This window comes from Dendrobates tinctorius, unplaced genomic scaffold (genome assembly GCF_039654945.1).
Source record: "Dendrobates tinctorius isolate UK_male_01 unplaced genomic scaffold, ASM3965494v1 ptg000191l, whole genome shotgun sequence".
In the NCBI taxonomy this organism is placed as follows: Eukaryota; Metazoa; Chordata; class Amphibia; order Anura; family Dendrobatidae; genus Dendrobates; species Dendrobates tinctorius.
Window position 1 is genome coordinate 11,494,596 of NW_027361858.1, and position 19,846 is coordinate 11,514,441.

General features: G+C 43.7%; 1 protein-coding gene across 1 annotated transcript in view; it reads right to left on the reverse strand.

The window, feature by feature from the left end:
- Positions 1-2,001: 2,001 nt before the first annotated feature.
- Positions 2,002-19,846, reverse strand: part of LOC141055754 (prostaglandin reductase 1-like) — a 63,958-nt gene continuing 46,113 nt past the window's right edge. The window contains exons 7-9 of the mRNA XM_073552449.1: positions 16,912-17,017; positions 11,267-11,385; positions 2,002-4,634 (exon numbers count right to left, since the gene is read on the reverse strand). Of these exons, the coding sequence (XP_073408550.1) occupies positions 4,521-4,634; positions 11,267-11,385; positions 16,912-17,017 (339 nt within the window). The 3' untranslated portion in view covers positions 2,002-4,520. The remainder of the gene's footprint in view (positions 4,635-11,266; positions 11,386-16,911; positions 17,018-19,846) is intronic.

The following is a 19,846-nucleotide window of genomic DNA, read 5'->3' on the forward strand; positions in this document are numbered from 1 at the left end:
CCAGTTGGAGAGGCAGTACTGCTTTGAATGGCAACCAGCAGTTGTTCGGATACCTGTTTCAGAGTGGGTTCCAGATCCATGTCCCTCGACCCTTGTAACATTGACAATTCTTCTTGGTTTGTTTTATTTGCAGATTTCTGAATTGGTATTGAGTTATTCCCCCAGGCATAGGATCTCAATTTGTCAGCTGCAGACTGTGATTTACCGGGACTCATAATTCTTTCCCAATATATATATGCAGGCTGATAACAAATCTTAGAGTTGGTCAAAAAATATATTTCACAGAATGATTGTAGTGGTTCGAAATTTAGTAGCAGATGGGCTACAAAGTCATATCTCTATTTGCTTGTGCTGCTGTATGCTTATGTGGAGCATGAGCAATTTGCAGAATAAAGCACCTGGTGGCAGCAGAGAACTGCAATCCACAAGCCCATAGGATTCTTATACATCAGAATAAGGGGTTAAGATCAGTGAAGATATGTCTCCTCTTTAGGTGTTTTTTCCCCAAGATGGAGGCGGTTTTCTATGGCGGGAAAAGTAATCTGATATGGGGCACAGCGGTGGGGGCTTCTATAATCACAGGCCTCCCTCCATCCAGCTTTCCCTCACTCTCCCCCTGCAGCACCTGCGTCTGTACCAGGTCTTAGCTGTTAATCTGTCAGCTCAGGACCAGCAGGGCAGGTATGGATTATATAGACCGCGTTGCGCGGTCGGTGCCAGGAAGTGGACAGAGTCCCCTCTCACGTCCGCTTCACTGATCCCCGTCTATAGCGCTCTCAGTCTCACAGTCCCTCTCTCTTACCGCACCGTTAGTGATGCCTGTCAGGTCCTCTCGCGCTGCTCTGCCTCACCGCCGGGTCTTAAAACAGCCTGAGACTCCGGTTGTTCACTATGGAGGGGACAGCTCCAGCTTCCTGCTTTGTGCAGCAATGGCATCTTCAGGACCAGGACACAGACTCCAATATCTCGTGGAGTGTTCAGGTCTTCACTCCTGGCAGTACAGTATTAGGGCTGGGGGAGTCCCTCTACAAGAAGAATATACTCCAAGTCGCAGGAAGCCTCTGCAACTTTAAGTTTTAGTTGATTTAGCAGCCTAGGAGCAGGAGCTACCAGAAAGCACGTCTGCTCTGCTAGGTGTCTAGGCCACGCTGCCAGATCCCACGTAACTTTATTCTTTCATGAGTTATTTACAAGTTTATGACAACTTATAAAATGTGTTCAAATTGCTGTCCATTGTGTTGGATTGTCAATGCAAACATGGAGAAATGAGGGTAACTGTAATATGATTATTTAAAAAAATACACAAAAATGACCATTATTATATGTTTCAGTGCTTTATTGGTGAAATTAAAATGTATGAAATAACTATCCTTTAATATAGATAAAGAATAAAAAACAAATTATGTAAAATACTTAAAGGGGTTGTCCACTACTCAGACAACCACTTCTCAATCCCTATATTTCCCTCTTTTAAAACAATAAGGCTGGGGTCACACTAACCGACGCAAAATACGGTCCGTATTTTACATGCATAATACGGAGAAATGTCCCCTAAATAGTGCTCCGTATCTCATCCGTAATCAAGGTGTGGTCGCGTATTTTGCGCATGTAAGCATCCGTATGTAATCCGTATGGCATCCGTATGCCGAGATTTTCTCGCAGGCTTGCAAAATGGACATATAATGGATCCCTGTGACAGGTTTTATAACACAAACGAAAGAATAGATATAGACACATAGAATGCATATATATATGCGTGGGCTCCCGCGGTAATTTGTCAACCAGAGAGGTAAAGCAGGTGAGTGAGGGTAGATTTTAATAGCTATGAGAGGGACCATTGTTTTTGGCCCCCCCACTGGCTACAAAAATGGCCCCTCTCATGGCTATTAAAATCTGCCCTCACTCACCTGCTTTACCTCTCTGGTTGACAAATTAACGCGGGAGCCCACGCATTTTTTTACAACGAATTAACCCCCTAAATTAACACCTACACCTCCCAAATTTTACACATCAACCCTCATCTAATTACTAATGAAAGACATATAAAAAAAAACATGAAATGAAATGGTTTACTGTATGTAAACCATGTGTCATTTCATGTCGGGTTGGGGAATGATTTCACAAAAGCCGGCAATTGAATTAGCGGCTATTCTGCTATGAAGAACTTTATGAATTATAAATATATATATGTGTGTGTGTCTCAATGTATCAAATCATGAGAAAAGGTATTTAAGGTGGCCACTTGCAAGTAGTTCTCCTATTTGATTCTCCTATGAAGAGTGGCATCATGGGCTCCTCAAAACAACTCTCAAATGATCTGAAAACAAAGATTATTCAACATAGCTTTTCAGGGGAAGGATACAAAAAGTTGTCTCAGAGATTTAACCTGTCAGTTTCCACTGTGAGGAACATAGTAAGGAAATGGAAGAACACAGGTACAGTTCTTGTTAAGCCCAGAAGTGGCAGGCCAAGAAAAATATCAGAAAAGCAGAGAAGAAGAATGGTGAGAACCGTCAAGGACAATCCAAAGACCACCTCCAAAGACCTGCAGCATCATCTTGCTGCAGATGGTGTCACTGTGCATCGGTCCACAATACAGCGCACTTTGCACAAGGAGAAGCTGTATGGGAGAGTGATGCGAAAGAAGCCGTTTCTGCAAGCACGCCACAAACAGAGTCGCCTGAGGTATGCAAAAGCACATTTGGACAAGCCAGTCACATTTTGGAAGAAGGTCCTGTGGACTGATGAAACAAAGATTGAGTTGTTTGGTCATACAAAAAGGCGTTATGCATGGAGGCTAAAAAACACAGCATTCCAAGAAAAACACTTGAACCCACAGTAAAATTTGGTGAAGGTTCAATCATGCTTTGGGGCTGTGTGGCCAATGCCGACACCGGGAATCTTGTTAAAGTTGAGGGTCGCATGGATTCAACTCAGTATCAGCAGATTCTTGACAATAATGTGCAAGAATCAGTGACGAAGTTGAAGTTACGCAGGGGATGGATATTTCAGCAAGACAATGATCCAAAACACCGCTCCAAATCTACTCAGGCATTCATGCAGAGGAACAATTACAATGTTCTGGAATGGCCATCCCAGTCCCCAGACCTGAATATCATTGAACATCTGTGGGATGATTTGAAGAAGGCTGTCCATGTTCGGCGACCATCAAACTGAACTGGAATTGTTTTTTAAACAGGAATGGTCACACATACCTTCATCTAGGATCCAAGAACTCATTAATAAAGGAAGTGACTAGAGGCTGTTATTTTTGCAAAAGGAGGATCTACGAAATATTAATGTCACTTTTATGTTGAGGTGCCCATACTTTTGCACCGGTCAAATTTTGTTTAAATGCAGATTGCACATTTTCTGTTAGTACAATAAACCTCATTTGAATCCAGAAATATAACTGAATCCATCAGTTATTAGATATATGAAACTGAAATAGCTGTTGCAAAAACTAAAATTGTTATAAAGAAAAAAGGTTAACATTAATAGGGGTGCCCAAACTTTAGCATATGACTGTATATGTATTCTATGTGTATAAATCTATTCTTTTGTTTCTTTATTAAACCTGTCACTGTGATTTTACTGTATCGCGCACTGAATTGCCGGCTTTGCTAAAAGACACCTGGTGCGTATTTCTCGCAAGTCACACATCTGCTCCGTGTGTAATGTGTATTTTTAGCGCACCCATAGACTTGCATTGGTGTACTACGGGAGTATTACGCTGACAATCGCAGCATGCTGCGAGTGGCACGGAGCGTAGAATACGGACGAGAAATATACGGCTGATGGGAGCTGCGCCATAGAGAATCATTTGTCCATGTGTAATGAGTGACTTTAATGCCTCTCACTCGTTTGTATTTCACTCTAGTGTGACCCCGGCCTAACGCTTCTGCTCACCTCGGTAGCCGGTGCTGTTCCAGCAGTGCTGGCATTAGCTCTCCCGGGGATCACGTGACATTATTTCCTCCAGATGTATGTGATTTCTTCAAAAGTAGGGATAGTTAAGCCAGCACTGATTTGCCATAGGGATTGCTTGATATAACAATATCATACCAGGGAGAGCTAGTGTCAACACCGCTGGAACAGCAACCGGCACCAGAGATGGGTATAAGTGTTATTATTGTACAAGGGGGAAACATAGGGATTCAGAAAGGGCTATCTGACCAGAGGACAACACCTTTAAAGAACAAAAAGCTAAAAACAACAAGATCATTTTTTTATTTTTAAGCAGTGTAATAGAAAAGGGAAAACTGTAATCCAACTGGGTTGCTATGAAAATCTGCTATACTTTTTGTCCAAGCTATTTTTTAGATGCTCAAATTATTAGTAAAACAAAGACATACTGATAGGGAATTTAGATTGTGAGCCCCATCGAGGACAGTGATGATAATGTGTGCAAACTGTATAGCGCTGCGGAATATGTTAGCGCTATATAAAAAGAAAGATTATTATAAAGAACAGTTCAGCTCTTTTATTTTGACTTTCAGTAGAAATCAAGGCATCTTAAATTATTTGGCAGTTATGATGGCTTTTCCAGTGTTCTCCCCTTTAAGCATTCCAATAAAAGCAGAGGGCATGTTGTCAAATCCCCTAGTAATGTGCTCATGGTGCTTTAATTTCCCCTGTGGAAAAATGAATAAATGATTGAATATTACAACAATAGCATTAAGGTTATTAAAAGCAAAAGGGACATATTTATTATATAATACAAAGCATGAATAAATCTGAAAGAATAGGAAGCAACACATTATATATAGAACATCAACTAGTAATCCTATGTCATTTACAGGCCCACATTTTCCCTTAGGCTCTGGAGGCCCGGCGCCGGTTCATGCAATATTATGCGAATTATCTATTTATTATATTGATGGCTGGACTATACAATATTAGCACTTTTTACCATTTACCTTTCATGTCCCCCCTCATATATTGTAAACTTACGAGCAGGAACCTCACTCTTTTTGGTATCTGTTCAGTTATGTTAATCTGTAATGTCTGCTGATGACCCCCGTGCTTGTCATTACGATGATCCTGTGAATGCTGACTTGTGGCCGGCGTTCATAGGAGATGCTGGAGCCCTGCTATGTATAGCAAAGGCGACAGGACGATCGCAGTTTCAAGTCTCCTAAGGGGACTACTAAATAAAGTTAAAAAAAAGTTTTTAAAATATACAAAAAAAACCCACAAAAGTTCAAATCACCCCCCCTTTTGCTGCATCAAAAATAAAGCCAAAAAAATACATATTTGGTATCGCTACAATCAGAAATGTCCAATCTATCACAATATAAAATAAATTAATCCGCTCAGTAAATGGCACAACGAGAAGAAAATGAAATGCCAGAATTAAGTTTTTTTGGCAGCTGCCACATTGCAATAAAATGCAATAAGAGACAATAAAAACATTGTATCTTCTCCAAAATAGTATCAGTAAAAACGTCAGCTAAGGGTGCAAGAAGTAAGCTCTCACACAGTCCTATATGCAGTAAAATGAAAATGCTGCGGGTCTCGAAAAATGACCGACTTTCATAAATTCTCCTAAAAACAGCTTTTATTATTTATAATTAAAAATACCCCCATAGAGAAACATAAAGGTATTTATATAAGTGCCAAACTAGTCGCTATCCTACATTGCAGCTAGAGAATGAAGGCTAATGTAGGGAAGGTGACCTGACGGACGGACGGACTAGTCTGAAGAAGAAGGAAAGGGATGCACAGTGTAGACAGGTGTTAGTAATGACAGTGGGAAAACAGCTAGGAAAGTGTAGTGGACGTGCAGTACCTTGGGAGGACAGTAGATGGCAGGGAGGAGTGTGAGCAAAGGACTTTACAGCAGCTTAGGGCTTTAGAAACCGTTGGTCATGGGGGGCGTGGTGACAGTTAGAGTGACAGTTTCAAGGAACCGGGGAAGTTATAAATACTGAGGGAGGGTTCCAGAAGGTTCCAGTCCCCAGGGGGAGCTCAAGTGACAGGAGGACTACGACAGTCTGTGCACTCTGAGGAGAATCCAGACCAGGGGGACTGAGGAGAGAGGACGTCAGGGGGGTGGTCCTGACAGGAAAGGACCGCAGTTGAGACGAGGTACTGGGTGTAAGACACCGTATGTGACACGACGACTGAGCAGTAGAAGCGCTGTTGGTTAATGGGCCTAAGGCGGCCACAGTGACGGAACTGTCAGGAGCGTCGACAGTAAAGGAGGGGACGGTGTGTGCAGACACGTCTCCAGTGTACGGTGTGAGAAGCGGCTCTGGAAACGGAGGGCCGCGAGGTGTGCCGTCAGTCGGACGGCAAGTGAAGAAATAAACTTGGACCTGTTGCACCCAGAATCTGCCTCCAATTGTCTCTGTACGTCTCTGCGCGGTATAATGAGGGATCACCCCCCTAGTCCGGCCCTCTCACCCCTACATTTGGCGTAGTCGGCAGGATCGCCGCCGCTAATACATCATCTTCTGCGGCAGACCTGCCTTAAAGAATGGAAAAGGACTTGGACTGTGCTGCTTGGATTGTTAATACCTGTGGATTACAATTGGCTTACCTGTGGATTACAAATTGGGAGCACTGTGGTGACTCTGGGGTGCTGACCGAAGATCCGGGGCGGTATCAGGAGCTGCGCAAGATGGCGGCATTACTACAGCGCAGGGGAGAGGTCCGGGTGTTTGCAGTCGTGTTGAATGGACTGGGACCCCCTCCAACGTACCCCCGTGGACAGCAGTATGTGCCCGGAGGCCGACGTTTCCATATATTGGACCCTGACAGGTGGGTGGAGAGGCCTGCCAGCGCCCCACCCCACAGAGGGAGTGACACCGAAGAAAAGCCTGGGAGCGGCTGTTTGGCGCTATTCGATTGCTGCCCACCGGACGGTATGAGACGCTGCGGGTGTCGGGGCATTGGCCGCCTAGAATGGCAGTGGCGGCAGGAGAATGAGCTGAGACAGAAGACGTCATCTTCGGGTCCATGGGCAAGAAGAGGAGTCTGTGCGGAGCCCGTGCGGAGCCAGAAGGAGCGGCCGCCATTGATACCGGCGGAGAGTCTCCCCGCGGAGCCCCTGAGTCTGGAAGCTAGGCCCGCTGAGCAGCAAGTTGGAGAGCGGAGGCTGCGGGATGAGCCGTGCGGTGGTGTGACAGAGGCCGCGGCGCCGGGGAAGGTGAGAGTTCCCCTGGCCCTGCCGGCAGCTTCACAAGCGGCCCCTATCATTTTGCCACAATACGCAGCCTCCAGTGTATCGGAAGGCCCGGCTGCGGAGGGCCCTAAGCTATACGCGGAATTGAGCAAGGCCCTCGCTCCCGTCCCCGAGCCTTCCCGCCCGGAGTCACCAGGGCGGAGCTTATTTACAGAAGGCGCGGTTGCGCTCCCTCGGCCGGTGTCAGACTCATCACCCGAACGGGCCGTTACTCCGGCTTTGCTGGAAGTTGTGGATGCGGCCTACCCTGCGGCCGCGGTAATGCCAGTATTGGAACCGGCTGGGGTCTGTTTAACGGGCCCTGTGGACCAGCCCTCCGGAATCACGGCTGCTCCCATCCGCTACCCGGCCCCAGCGGCTGCTGGGCCACAGATATCATCGGCCGCCTCTGCCCCGCGCCCTTTCTCGGCAAGGTCCCACCCACCGGACTCTGGGACTGGCGCGGTACCCTCCGTTTGGGTTGCGGAGGTGGTAAAACAAAAGAAGGTTCGAGAGCAGGAGGTATGGAGCCTGCTTCATTCAAAAGGGGAGGCTGGCATGGCGGTGGAAAGATCCCGGGGGCGGCTGGTGTACACCAATGTGGACCGGGGGTATGGTTTCATACGTGATCAGACTGGCCAGAAGGTATACGTGAACGTAGCCTCCATACACCACGGCCGTGCCCTGGAAATAGGGGACTTTGTCTCTTATTATAAAGAATACTGCCCCCGCGGGTATTTTGCGGTGGCAGTACTGGCGGTACCTGAGGAACGCGAACCCCCGTAAAGAGGACTGTATTGGACACTCCCTTCACCCCAGGAGTTCCACGGCTGTGGGCCCCTTGCTACCGGCCATCAAGAGATGGCCTGGACTGTCAGAGTCTAGTTTTAAAGAAAAAATGTTTTATGTGATTAAGCTGTTTTTTTTTGAATGTTCCTCTTACAGGATGTTATTTTACTGATTTGGAAACTTGACAGAACGGGGATACGAAGACAAGAGGGAGTGTTCATGTCCAAGGAAGGGGGAGGGAAAAGGAGTACTGGCGATGTTTATTGTTGAACGTTGAGTTTTAAAGCAAAAGAAAATGAAAAAAAAAATTATAAAAAATGGGTACTTGTGCTATTATAAAGTTGTGTAATGTATGATATGCCAAAGTAAAATGCAACAGGTCCGGGTAAGGGAAGGTCTGCGGGACCAAAGGAGAGTGTGAGATCCGGTAGGGATCTAAGAGTTGAGGTCTGGGAGGCCGGGACGCCGACCATGACATGTAATTGAAAGAAGGAAAAATGAGTTGGAAGATGTGAAAGTGACAGCCGTCCTAGGTCAGGTCCCCAACACCACGGACACCCCTGAAGAAGGAAAGGCGGGCGCCGGCAATGATCTGGTAGGTGTGTGGCCTCGATCATGGCGTACCGGATAGTGAAAGGTAACAGAAGGGGAGAGTAGGGGAAAGATACACGCCGTAGAGAGAATACGGGTGTACCTTGCCCAGTTTGAAAGACGTTGTCATGTGGCGGGCGCGCTGGTGAGTAGCAGTAGGCTGCTCAGAGCATAGTGCTCCCAGTATGGTTCGGCCCCCGCAGATAATGAGTTTGGCTCAACAGCTGGTCCGACAACAGAATGTAGGTGTAGATTCAGAACGACGAAGGCAGGGATGACGATTGTCGAGGACGACAATGGACAAAGGAAGGGAGAGTGTAGGGAAGGTGACCTGACAGACGGACGGACTAGTCTGAAGAAGAAGGAAAGGGATGCACAGTGTAGACAGGTGTTAGTAATGACAGTGGGAAAACAGCTAGGAAAGTGTAGTGGACGTGCAGTACCTTGGGAGGACAGTAGATGGCAGGGAGGAGTGTGAGCAAAGGACTTTACAGCAGCTTAGGGCTTTAGAAACCGTTGGTCATGGGGGGCGTGGTGACAGTTAGAGTGACAGTTTCAAGGAACCGGGAGAGTTATAAATACTGAGGGAGGGTTCCAGAAAGTTCCAGTCCCCAGGGGGAGCTCAAGTGACAGGAGGACTACGACAGTCTGTGCACTCTGAGGAGAATCCAGACTAGGGGGACTGAGGAGAGAGAACGTCAGGGGGGTGGTCCTGACAGGAAAGGACCGCAGTTGAGACGAGGTACTGGGTGTAAGACACAGTATGTGACACGACGACTGAGCAGTAGAAGCGCTGTTGGTTAATGGGCCTAAGGCGGTCACAGTGACGGAACTGTCAGGAGCGTCGACAGTAAAGGAGGGGACGGTGTGTGCAGACACGTCTCCAGTGTACGGTGTGAGAAGCGGCTCTGGAAACGGAGGGCCGCGAGGTGTGCCGTCAGTCGGACGGCAAGTGAAGAAATAAACTTGGACCTGTTGCACCCAGAATCTGCCTCCAATTGTCTCTGTACGTCTCTGCGCGGTATAACGAGGGATCACCCCCCTAGTCCGGCCCTCTCACCCCTACACTAAACTAAAAAATAATTGGATGGTCCACCACCGTGACAAAAACAGATTTTATTTTTCATGCAAATTTCTGAATTATTTTTCACTAATTAAATACAAAAAAAAACTATACATGTTTGGTACTTGCGCAGTCGTACTGACGAGGAGAATCATGTTGGCAGGTAAGTTTTACTATATAGTGAACATGACAAATAAAAAAAACCAAAAGGACAACTGGGAAATTGTACTTTTTTTTTAAATTTCACTTCTTTTCTGACATCTTTTGGCCACCATTTTTTATTTAAATTATATTAAATACTAGCCTGGTCATTTCTTTTAACCTCTTTTTGTTTTACCTGAAGCAGGTAAAGGAAGCTCAAAAGACTAAATATATGAACAGCAACTGCAGAAGTTCATTCTTATTTAAGGCTTTTTCAGGCAAGTTACACAGCAGATCTGCCTGAAATAGATGTTGTGTGCACATACTTTTAGGGCAGGTGGAAACGACCATATTTTGGCCTGAGTGCAATCCAACAAACCATCAGATCACACTCGGACCAATATTATTTTATGGGGCTGTGCACATTTTTCCTTTGATAGAGACTGTTCAAAGAAAAAAAATTGCTGCATGTCTGAGTTTCAGATTCCACCTGCCAATGCAAGTCAATGAGTCCGTGGAAAACATCTGAGTGCAGTCCAGTTTTCTATGGTCTGACTGAATGGAGAAGATGAAGAAATTTTTTCTTCTCCGTCTTCCCCTCATCCGAGCAAAGCAGATCACACTGTGATCACACCACGATCAGAGTTTGTTCATAGTATCATTTGCATAATTGGTCCGATTCTCTCAGATGAGAGATTATATGGTAGTGTGTACCTGCCCTTATTCCGACTTATCGGTGGGGACGAGGTCACTTACAGTGCCTAAGGAAATATGAATGCTAAATACGGCCCTGGCCATTTACATACTAAGGGCTCATGCACACTGTTATATTACAGTTCTGTTTTTCCAAAGCCGTGATATGGCTTCCATAGAGGTGGATGAGACCTCTACTAAACCTTTGTATATTTCAGCTTTCATACTGAGGCATAGAGAGTTCTTATCTATCAGATCCTAAATAAATCCAACAAAAAAACAAATATTGGTGCGATTCATCAGACTTAAGCCCCCTTTACATTTAGCAATGCACCAGCGATCTCGACAACGATACGACCCTGTCAGGATCGCTGGTGCATCGCTAAATGGTCGCTAGTGAGCTGCCAAACAGGCAGATCTCACAGCGACGTAGCGACGCAGCAGCTGTCGTTACTTACCTTTCAGACACGGCGATGATTACGTCCTCCCGCCCGCGTCCACACGTCGCTCGTCGGCGCCAGCAGGAAGCAGCCGACGAGAAATGGAGCCGCCCGATCTCGCGCGATCAGCGATAGCCAGCGGGGGAGCCGGTCAGAGGTAAGTATCACACATAGCGATATCGCTAGCAATATCGCTAAAACGTCACAAAATCGGTGACGTTTTAGCGATATTGCTCATTCTTCATACATAAGCATCCAACCTGTACTATGGAATCTGTATGTATGAACCAGATAGCACATGGACTATGCATAGCTCTGTAATACAAAGCTGCAGAGATTTAATGTGTCTCCGTACCCAAAGCATTAGGGTGGAAAAGTTACCTCAACAACCCATTGCATCAGTTTCTCCAAACCCTCATTATATCTGTTCAGCCAGCGTTGCACGGTGAAGCCTTCCATCCGCAGTTCTTGGAAGATTAAGGGAAGATGGACATATTCTCCTGCAGCAAATCAAGGACATTAGTTCATATCATTCCTAAATTTATGTCTTAGGGCATCAGTTTTTATTGTACGAGCTCATCCCAGAGTCTATGAGGCTGTTCAGATGTCTGCGTAATTTTGGGCGGACCATTCACTCCACAAAAATACACAGACATGTTGAAGTTCGGACAAAACTCACCACTACCAGTCTGTGAAAAAATTATACCGCACTAGGATGCCATCCGTGTGCTGTCTTGTTTTTCACAGAATGTTTGACAGGAGAAGATTAGGAAACCTCGATCATGAAAAAAACTGATGAAACTCTGAGGCTATGTGCACACGTATGCAGAAAATTTCTGCCTTAAAACAGGACTCCTTCTCAGAAAATGCGCGTTTTTTTCCTGCAATTTTTTCCCTATTTTGTCGTGATTTTTTTCCGTGCGTCCCCAGACACATAGAAAATAGCCAGAAATACGGAATTTACCGCCAAATTAATGAGCATGCAGGCTTTTTTTTTTTACCGTGAAGCGTTTTTTCGCGGTAAAAACGCATCAATATGCACAAAAAGTGCAAAATGCATTAAAATGAATGGGAAGCTTCTTTTAAGCGTTTTTTTGAGCGGATTTCTTGGCAAATCCACGGGAAAAACGCGAAAAAAACGCTGTGTGTGAACACAGCCTGATGGTAAAAACTGACACACTAACCAAACTCTGATCAAAAACACTGATTAAACTTGGACCGTTGCTTTGCATACGAGAAAAATCCCTGACGTGTGAATGAGCCCTTTAACACACTTTGCCATAAAGTTGAATAAAAAAAAATAAGAGCATATCAGAAGAATGAAATGTTGTTTCTCGTATTTGATAATATTCTTAAAGGGGTTGTCAGGTCTAAAATAAAAAGTCTGCCGTCACTCTGTTTGACTGTAGACTTTTGAATCCCCTCAGCGCACACAGGAATTGCCGTCTTCTGAGCTGTGAATTGTGGCGATGTATACGATATGCATACTCCCGGGCAGATATGCATACTCCCGTGAGTGCGGCCTCACCTTCTAGACGGCCATGCCCACTAGACTTCCACTCCGGCCATGTCCACTAGATGGGCTGTGGCCGAAAGTATGCATATCGCATACACCACTGATGTTCCCAGCTCAGAAACCGACGAATCATCGCAACACACAATGCATGTGCTGAGAGGATTCATAATTCTGCAGTCATGTGAGGATATGGACTGTCTTACCCCATCTGTACCCTGAAGACAACCGCCGTATGCATATGTGTAATGTGGACAGTGTTATGTGTTTTATGCATGTATTGTGTATTTGTATAATCCCTATGTAATGAGTTATGGTAATGCGTAGAATAGAGGGGCAAATGCGGAAACCCCATGATAGTGTAAAAATGTAAGTGTTTAATAAAAGGAAGCAAGGATTATTAGTACCTAGCTGAAGAGCATAGTGACTAACTACGGTTAGTTATAACAAATTATAATGATTATATCTATGTACCTTTATATATAAAGCTGAGTGTATATCCCCACCCACTCCACATAGCCACATTCACTATAATATCCCACATCACCCCGTCAGCCAGAGCCACCAGACTACTAATATCCCACATCATCCCGTCAAAGCTACCGGACTACTACCCCTAATATCCCACATCATCCCGTCAGCTATAGCCACTGGACAACTACCATTAATATCCCACATCATCCCGTCACAGCCGCCGGACTACTACCCCTACTATCCCACATCATCCCGTCAGCCAGAGCGACCGGACTACTCCCCCTAATATCCCACATCATCCCGCTGAGAGATTTTCCCTAACTTCCATACCGGAGATCCCTTTAAGAGAGGCCTGGAGTCAGTACCAAAGCGCAGAGTGGATTTGCTCTCACTTCCATACCGGGGATCCCTTTAAGAGGGGCCTGGGGTCAGAACTAGAGCGCTTAGTGGAATTGCCCTAACTTCTATACCAACGATCCCTTTAAGAGACCCTGGGGTTAAAACCAAAGCGCTGGATGGATTTGCCCTGACTTCCATACCAATGATCGCTTTAGGAGGGAAGATGTGCCTATGGAATGGAGGATGTGTGATGTGTATATGGGCACGGGAGGAGGTGATTCATTTCTGTCATATGCTCTCTGCTCCTTTCTGGGGGGCAGACAATGGCTGGGAGCTTATGTTTCCGGGGATGCTAGATTTCTCCCACCATGTCAGTGTCTGCAGAGGTGTTGTCGAGTGGAAAAACTGTTGCTCATAGCAACCAATCACAGCTCATCTTTTAAACAGCTATGGTAAATGAAACATAATTAGTGGTTAGTTGCAAGGAAAACTGTTGCTCATAGCAACCAATCACAACTCAGCTTCTTTTAAACAGCTCTGGTGAAATGAAAGATGCTTCGTGATTGGTTTGTGATACACACACACATTCAATTAGATATATATATATATATATATATATATATATATACACAGTAGATATACTGTAGAGCTAGGAAATAGATATGGAATAATTAATGTTAGGTACAGACCCACAGGTGTGAGGGTAATAGTGTTAATAAAAGAAGAGGTACTCCTTGGTTATGGTTAGTAGTGGAAGGTTTAAGCAAGTTCTTTGTGGAGTTCAAGTGGAGTGGGCTGCTAGGGCCAACATGGGCCTATCACTTGGGGTAGTGGATTGCCATACAACTCCTCCATGCAAATCTATTTGCCGGGGTCATCAGGCACAACGCACCTGCAGGCCTGCAGGAGAAGATGGACACAGATCCTCACAGGAAGAGGATGATGGAATGTGGGTGCACTGCCATTGGTGGAAAGGGATCCCTAGAGGTAGTGGAGACAGTGGGAAAAGGAATGCTCTACCGGGAATGATGGCTAGGGCTGAAGTCATGTTTGGTACCTAAGGGAAAGACTGTAACCTGTTGTGCCTTATCCAACATGCTCCACTGTAATGACTGCGAACTGTTCAGTGAAAGTTTGGCTGTTGAAAATCAATTGGTGTCCCATGGATTGTGTGCTGTGGCTCCTGAATAAGGAAGCCTGGAGTCCACGGAGGCCTATGGCCCACATGTGAGTGTGATGCAGCCCACACCTAACGGCAGACTGGGAGCGGGACACGATTTTCTTATAGGGTGCCAGAGCATGCAGAAACCACATCTCGTCATCGACTACCCCGCTCGGGCACCTTACAGTCACACAGAGTGACTGCAGACTTTTAATTTTAGAGAGGACAACCACTTTATTTAACATTTAAATTAGATTTCAACTCAGACATGTCAAAGGATCATATTAGTGTAAATCTAAGAAATGTTTCAGCCCTTGATTTTGTAATGTAAATGTCCCTGTGCTTATTATATTGCATAGTTGTGCAGTCTCTCCATTGAAGTCATTGGGAACTGACAATGCATCAGCACTATTCCATGTTTATAAATGTCAAGCTGTTGTAGACCAATTCTTTTTAGCCATTCCCGCTGCAGGCAGTTTTGACATTCCGGATAGAGCGCCATTTTTCCAAATCTGACCTTTGTTACTTTATGTGGTAATAATTTTAGAATGCTTCTCTACCTGGTGATTCTAAGAATGCATTTTTGTGGCATTCTATATGTTAGTAGTAAATGTAAGACAATATTAAAAAATGTAATTTTATGCCCTTAAAATAATCTTACTACACAAAACATTTATCATATTCCTACCATCCTTTTATTTTTTTGGGAATTTAGAAGGCTTAGAAGTTTAGCAGTAATTATTCAAGGCATTTTCCAAAACATATTTTTTTGCAGTCCTCATGGTTTTTGAAGTCCAGATTTTTCTGAAATAGTGTTCAGGTGCCTCATTGCTGTTCACCGTGCAGCATTAGTGACATGACAACTTTAGTCTCTGGGTCAAGACATTTACAGCTGTACTACATTTATATAGTTTTTTTTACGTTTTGCTTTCTTGCAGACTAAAAACATATATATATATATATACATATATATATATATACATACAGTGTATATATATATATATTCTGAGAGGCATACATTATCTGTTTTCTTGTGACAAAGCTCTTTGAAGACTTATTGTTTGCAGGATAATTTGACATGTTCAGTGATTAGTTTTTTTTATTGCATATTTTATTTCAGATTTTATTTGCTATGGGACTTGAAAGACTTCTAGCCCTTGCACTGTCACCCTGCCTATTAGACCCTGACTAATGGAGAGTGCAGCTGGCAGAGCCAAAGACCATGGCTGCTGCCTGCCATAACAGCCATAGGCATCAGGCTGCGAGCAGCCAATGAGTTGACAGAGGGCGCCCCATCCTGTAATGACCTAGAAGCATATGTTGCCATTGACCATGGCATCTAGGGGGTTAAATAGTTGGTGGTAGCTCCAGCATTGGCTGTGCTATGTAGTTTAGCTTATGCCAATCTCCTGTGCTTGCCTGGTCACTATATATCATATGTCAGCAATAGCTTCCTGACATGTACGTCATATGTTGGGAAGGTGTTAAAATTGTACCTTGTAAATATTGTGACTAAGAACATTCTAGAAGTATCCTGAATCTTATTATTTCACACAGAATCTTGTTAAAAAGGCACAGAACATCAGAATGATACTCTGCAGAAGCCGTAAAAACTTCTAAACGTGTATCCTGTTCTTCTGATAAAAATCTGCAGTTACTGTATGTGCCTGCAGACTTCTGAATCTCTACAGCATGCGAACCCCACTCTGTAAGGATTCTCCAGTGTTGCTGGCGAGAGTGGGTGGTTATGTGCCGCAAGAGTGTAATTTAGATGCTTCTGGCCACATTCTAACTAGACGTGCTTGGCTCGCTCAATACATGTGAATTGATCAAGACCAAGCTCTTCTACAGTAGTCGCAATGCTTTAAGATAGAATACCGGATACTGTTCGAAACATGTCACTTTTTCTGTATATTCCAAGTGGTATTTAAACCCCGTAGCCAAAATAAGACATACTGGTATGTCACACGCCAGCCCCCTGACTTTCATGCAGGCTCACACACCGAGCCCGCATCTTTTATGGCAGATTCAATCAGTAGAGGTGCTGAGAGGGATTACAAGAAACAAGAGCGGCTCTTTGTCTTTCTGCTCCTTCTCTTATGTCTGCCAAACTGCATACAGGTATAATAGAGAGAGGGAGGGGGGCAGTTTGGGGCAGGAAAGCCATTGGACAATAAGTGGCACCTTGCATTCTGGGTAATGAGGGAAAGGAACTGAGAACACTAATCATGAGTAAGTGTCCATTTAAATTATAGTGAATGGCAAAATGGTGACATTTCATGGACATTAGAGGATTGCTATGTACACCAAAATCAGTTTTAATTTGTGGGGTATGATGGTAGACAATCCATGCTTTTACTTTACTATTTGGGTGGAATAACAGGGACCATATAGAGGCGATATGTATGTTAATTCTAAATTATTGTATAAAGATCTTCCTACTTCCCTATCTGTAGATAGACTTAATGTCCCCTAGGCAAAAATTGTTAAAATAATGATGTCAGGTGATAGAAATTTGCTTATAAATATTATAAATACCTTTTTTAGGTGTTGTATCATTGTACAAGGCAATAGCTCCACAAACAGCGATTCTTCCATATTTTCTCATCTGAAGTAAGGCCACATCTGCAAAATATCCTCCAACCTAAAGCAGATAAAAGACAGACATACAAGTTCTTCAATAGCATGATATATAGCTGTGTGAAAAAGTGATTGCACCCCTCCTAATTTCCTATTCTTTTGCGTGTTTGACACACTTAAATGTTTCAGATCACCAAGCAAATTTCAATATTTGACAAAGATAACACAAAATGCAGTTTTTAAATGACGGTCTTTATTATTAAAGGAAAAAGAAATGCAAACCTACAGGGCCCTGTGTGAAAAAGATATTCCCCCTTACAACATAAATTAACTGTTGTTTATCACATCTTTGGGAAGCTGAGTTCAAATTGCTTAGCCACACCCAGGCCTGATTACGGCCACACCTGTTCTCTATCAAGAAATCACTTAAATAGGACCTGCCTGACAAAGTGAAGTATATCAAAGGACCCTCAAAAGCTAGACATCATGCCACAATCCAAAAAAAATCTGGAAAAAGTTCGAAATAAAGTAATTGAGATCTATCAGTCAGGAAAAGGTTATAAAGCCATTTCTAAAGCTTTGGGACTCCAGCGAACTACAGTGATAGTCATTATCGACAAATTGTGAAAACATGGAACAGTGGTGAACCTTTCCAGGAGTTGCTGGACAACCAAAATAACCCCCAAATATGCAGCAACAACTCATACTGGAGGTCAAAAAATACCCCACAACAACATCCAAAGAACAGCAGGTCTCAATTGATTCAGTTAAGGTCAATGTTCATGACTCCACAATAAGAAAGAGACTGGACAAAAAGAGCCTGCATGCAGAGTTCCAAGATAAAAACCACTGCTGAGCAATAAGAACATAAAGTCTCGTCTCAGTTTTGCCAGAAAACATCTTGATGATCCCCAAGACTTTTGGGAGAATACTCTGTGGAATGACAAGACAAAAGATGAACTTTTTGGAAGGTGTATGTCCCATTACATCTGGTGTAGAAGTAACACAGCATTTCAGGAAACATCATACCACCAGTAAAATATGGTGGTGGTAGTTTGATGATATGGAGCTGTTTTGCTGCTTCAGAACCTGAAAAACTTGCCATGGTAAATGGAACCATCAATTCTGCTGTCTACCAAAAAATCTGAAGGAGAATGTCTGGCCATCTGTTGGTGACCTCAAGCTGAAGGGCGCATGGTTTATGTAGCAGAACAATTATCTAAGAAATACTAGCAAGTCCACATCTGATTGGCTTAAGAAAAACAAATTTAAACTTTGGAGTGGCTCAGTCAAAGTTCTGACCTTAACCTTGAAGTGGTATGACTTTAAAAAGGCAGTTCATGCTCAGAAACCTCTCCAATGTGGCTGAATTACAATAATTCTGCAAAGATGAGTGGGCCAAAGTTCCTCCAGAGTGATGTAAAACACTCATTGCCAGTTATTGCAACCGCTTCATTGCAGATGTTGCTGCTAAGGGTAGCACAACCAGTTATTAGGTTTAGGGGGCAATCACTTTTTCACACAGGGCCTTGTAGGTTTGGATTTTCTTTTTCCCTTAATAATAAAGACCTTCATTTATAAACTGCATTTTGTGTTTACTTGTGTTATGTTTGTCTAATATTTAAATTTGTTTGGTGAACTGAAACATTTAAGTGTGACAAACATGTGAAAGAATAGGAAATAAGGAAGGGAAAAACACTTTTTCACACAACTATATACCAGGATGGAGCGAGGATGAAGTACTTTTATGGCTGGATGGAGGGTGTATATTCTGTATATGTATATATCAGGATGGGGGGCCCCGGTGTAAATCTTGCACTTGGGACCATCAGACTCTAGTTACGCCACTGTCAGGAAGGCTCATCTATTCACACTACCTTTCTGAAAATTTTTCATTAGTCTGTTGTATAACAGACTAAGGCAACTTTCACATTAGCGTTTTTTAGCGCCGCGCTTCGTGCGCAGTAGAAACGCATGCAAAGAACGCATCATGCGTTTTGCATGCGTTTGCTTTTTTTTGCACATGCGTTTTAACCAGTTTGTAGCCATGTTAACTCTTAAAACGCATACAATTTTAAACGCAGGCGTGCACATGCCCACGCGCACGCCAGCGTTCCCATAGACTGTAATGTGATTTTTTGCGCATTCTGTGCGCATTTGTGCGCATGTGTTTTCTTGACACAGGCTGGATGCACAAAAAATGCAACAGGGTGCGTCCAGCACGCCTAGGCGCACACTACAAAAAACCGCATGTGCACAAAAACGCGTGCAAACGCTAGACCATGCGCTCCTATATTAAACATAGGGGCGCAGGACTCATGCGCATGGACGCGCACGATGCGCTGCGCTAAAAAACGCTAGTGTGAAACCAGCCTTAGTAAATCATTCTTTAACGACTAGAAAATATACTGAAATTTGCCTACACTGATGTAAAGTAAATACAAAGTTACAGTATATTTATAGTGCAATACATTCCACAAAAACTAGCTTTTCCCCTTCACCCCGGGCCATTTTCCGTTTTTGCTCTTCCTTCACCTTCTTCCAAGAGCCATAACTTTTTAATTTTTCCATCCACATAGGCGCATGAGTGCTTGTTTTCTGCAGGACGAGATGTACTTTTGAATGACATCATTAATTTAATTCATAGTGTACTGGAAAGCGGGTAAAAAAAATTTAAGTGCTGCAAAATTGCAAAAAAATGTGATTCCACAATTATTCTTTTGGTTTTTATAGATTATTATTTCCCAGGTCAGTACGAGGAGTACGCAGATACCAAATATGTACAGTTTTTTTTTTTATTTAAGTGGTGAAAAAAACCAGAAATTTATATCAAAAAAGTTTTTGTAGTTGTCACTATTTCCCAAAACCCATAATGTTTTCATTTTTCTGGATC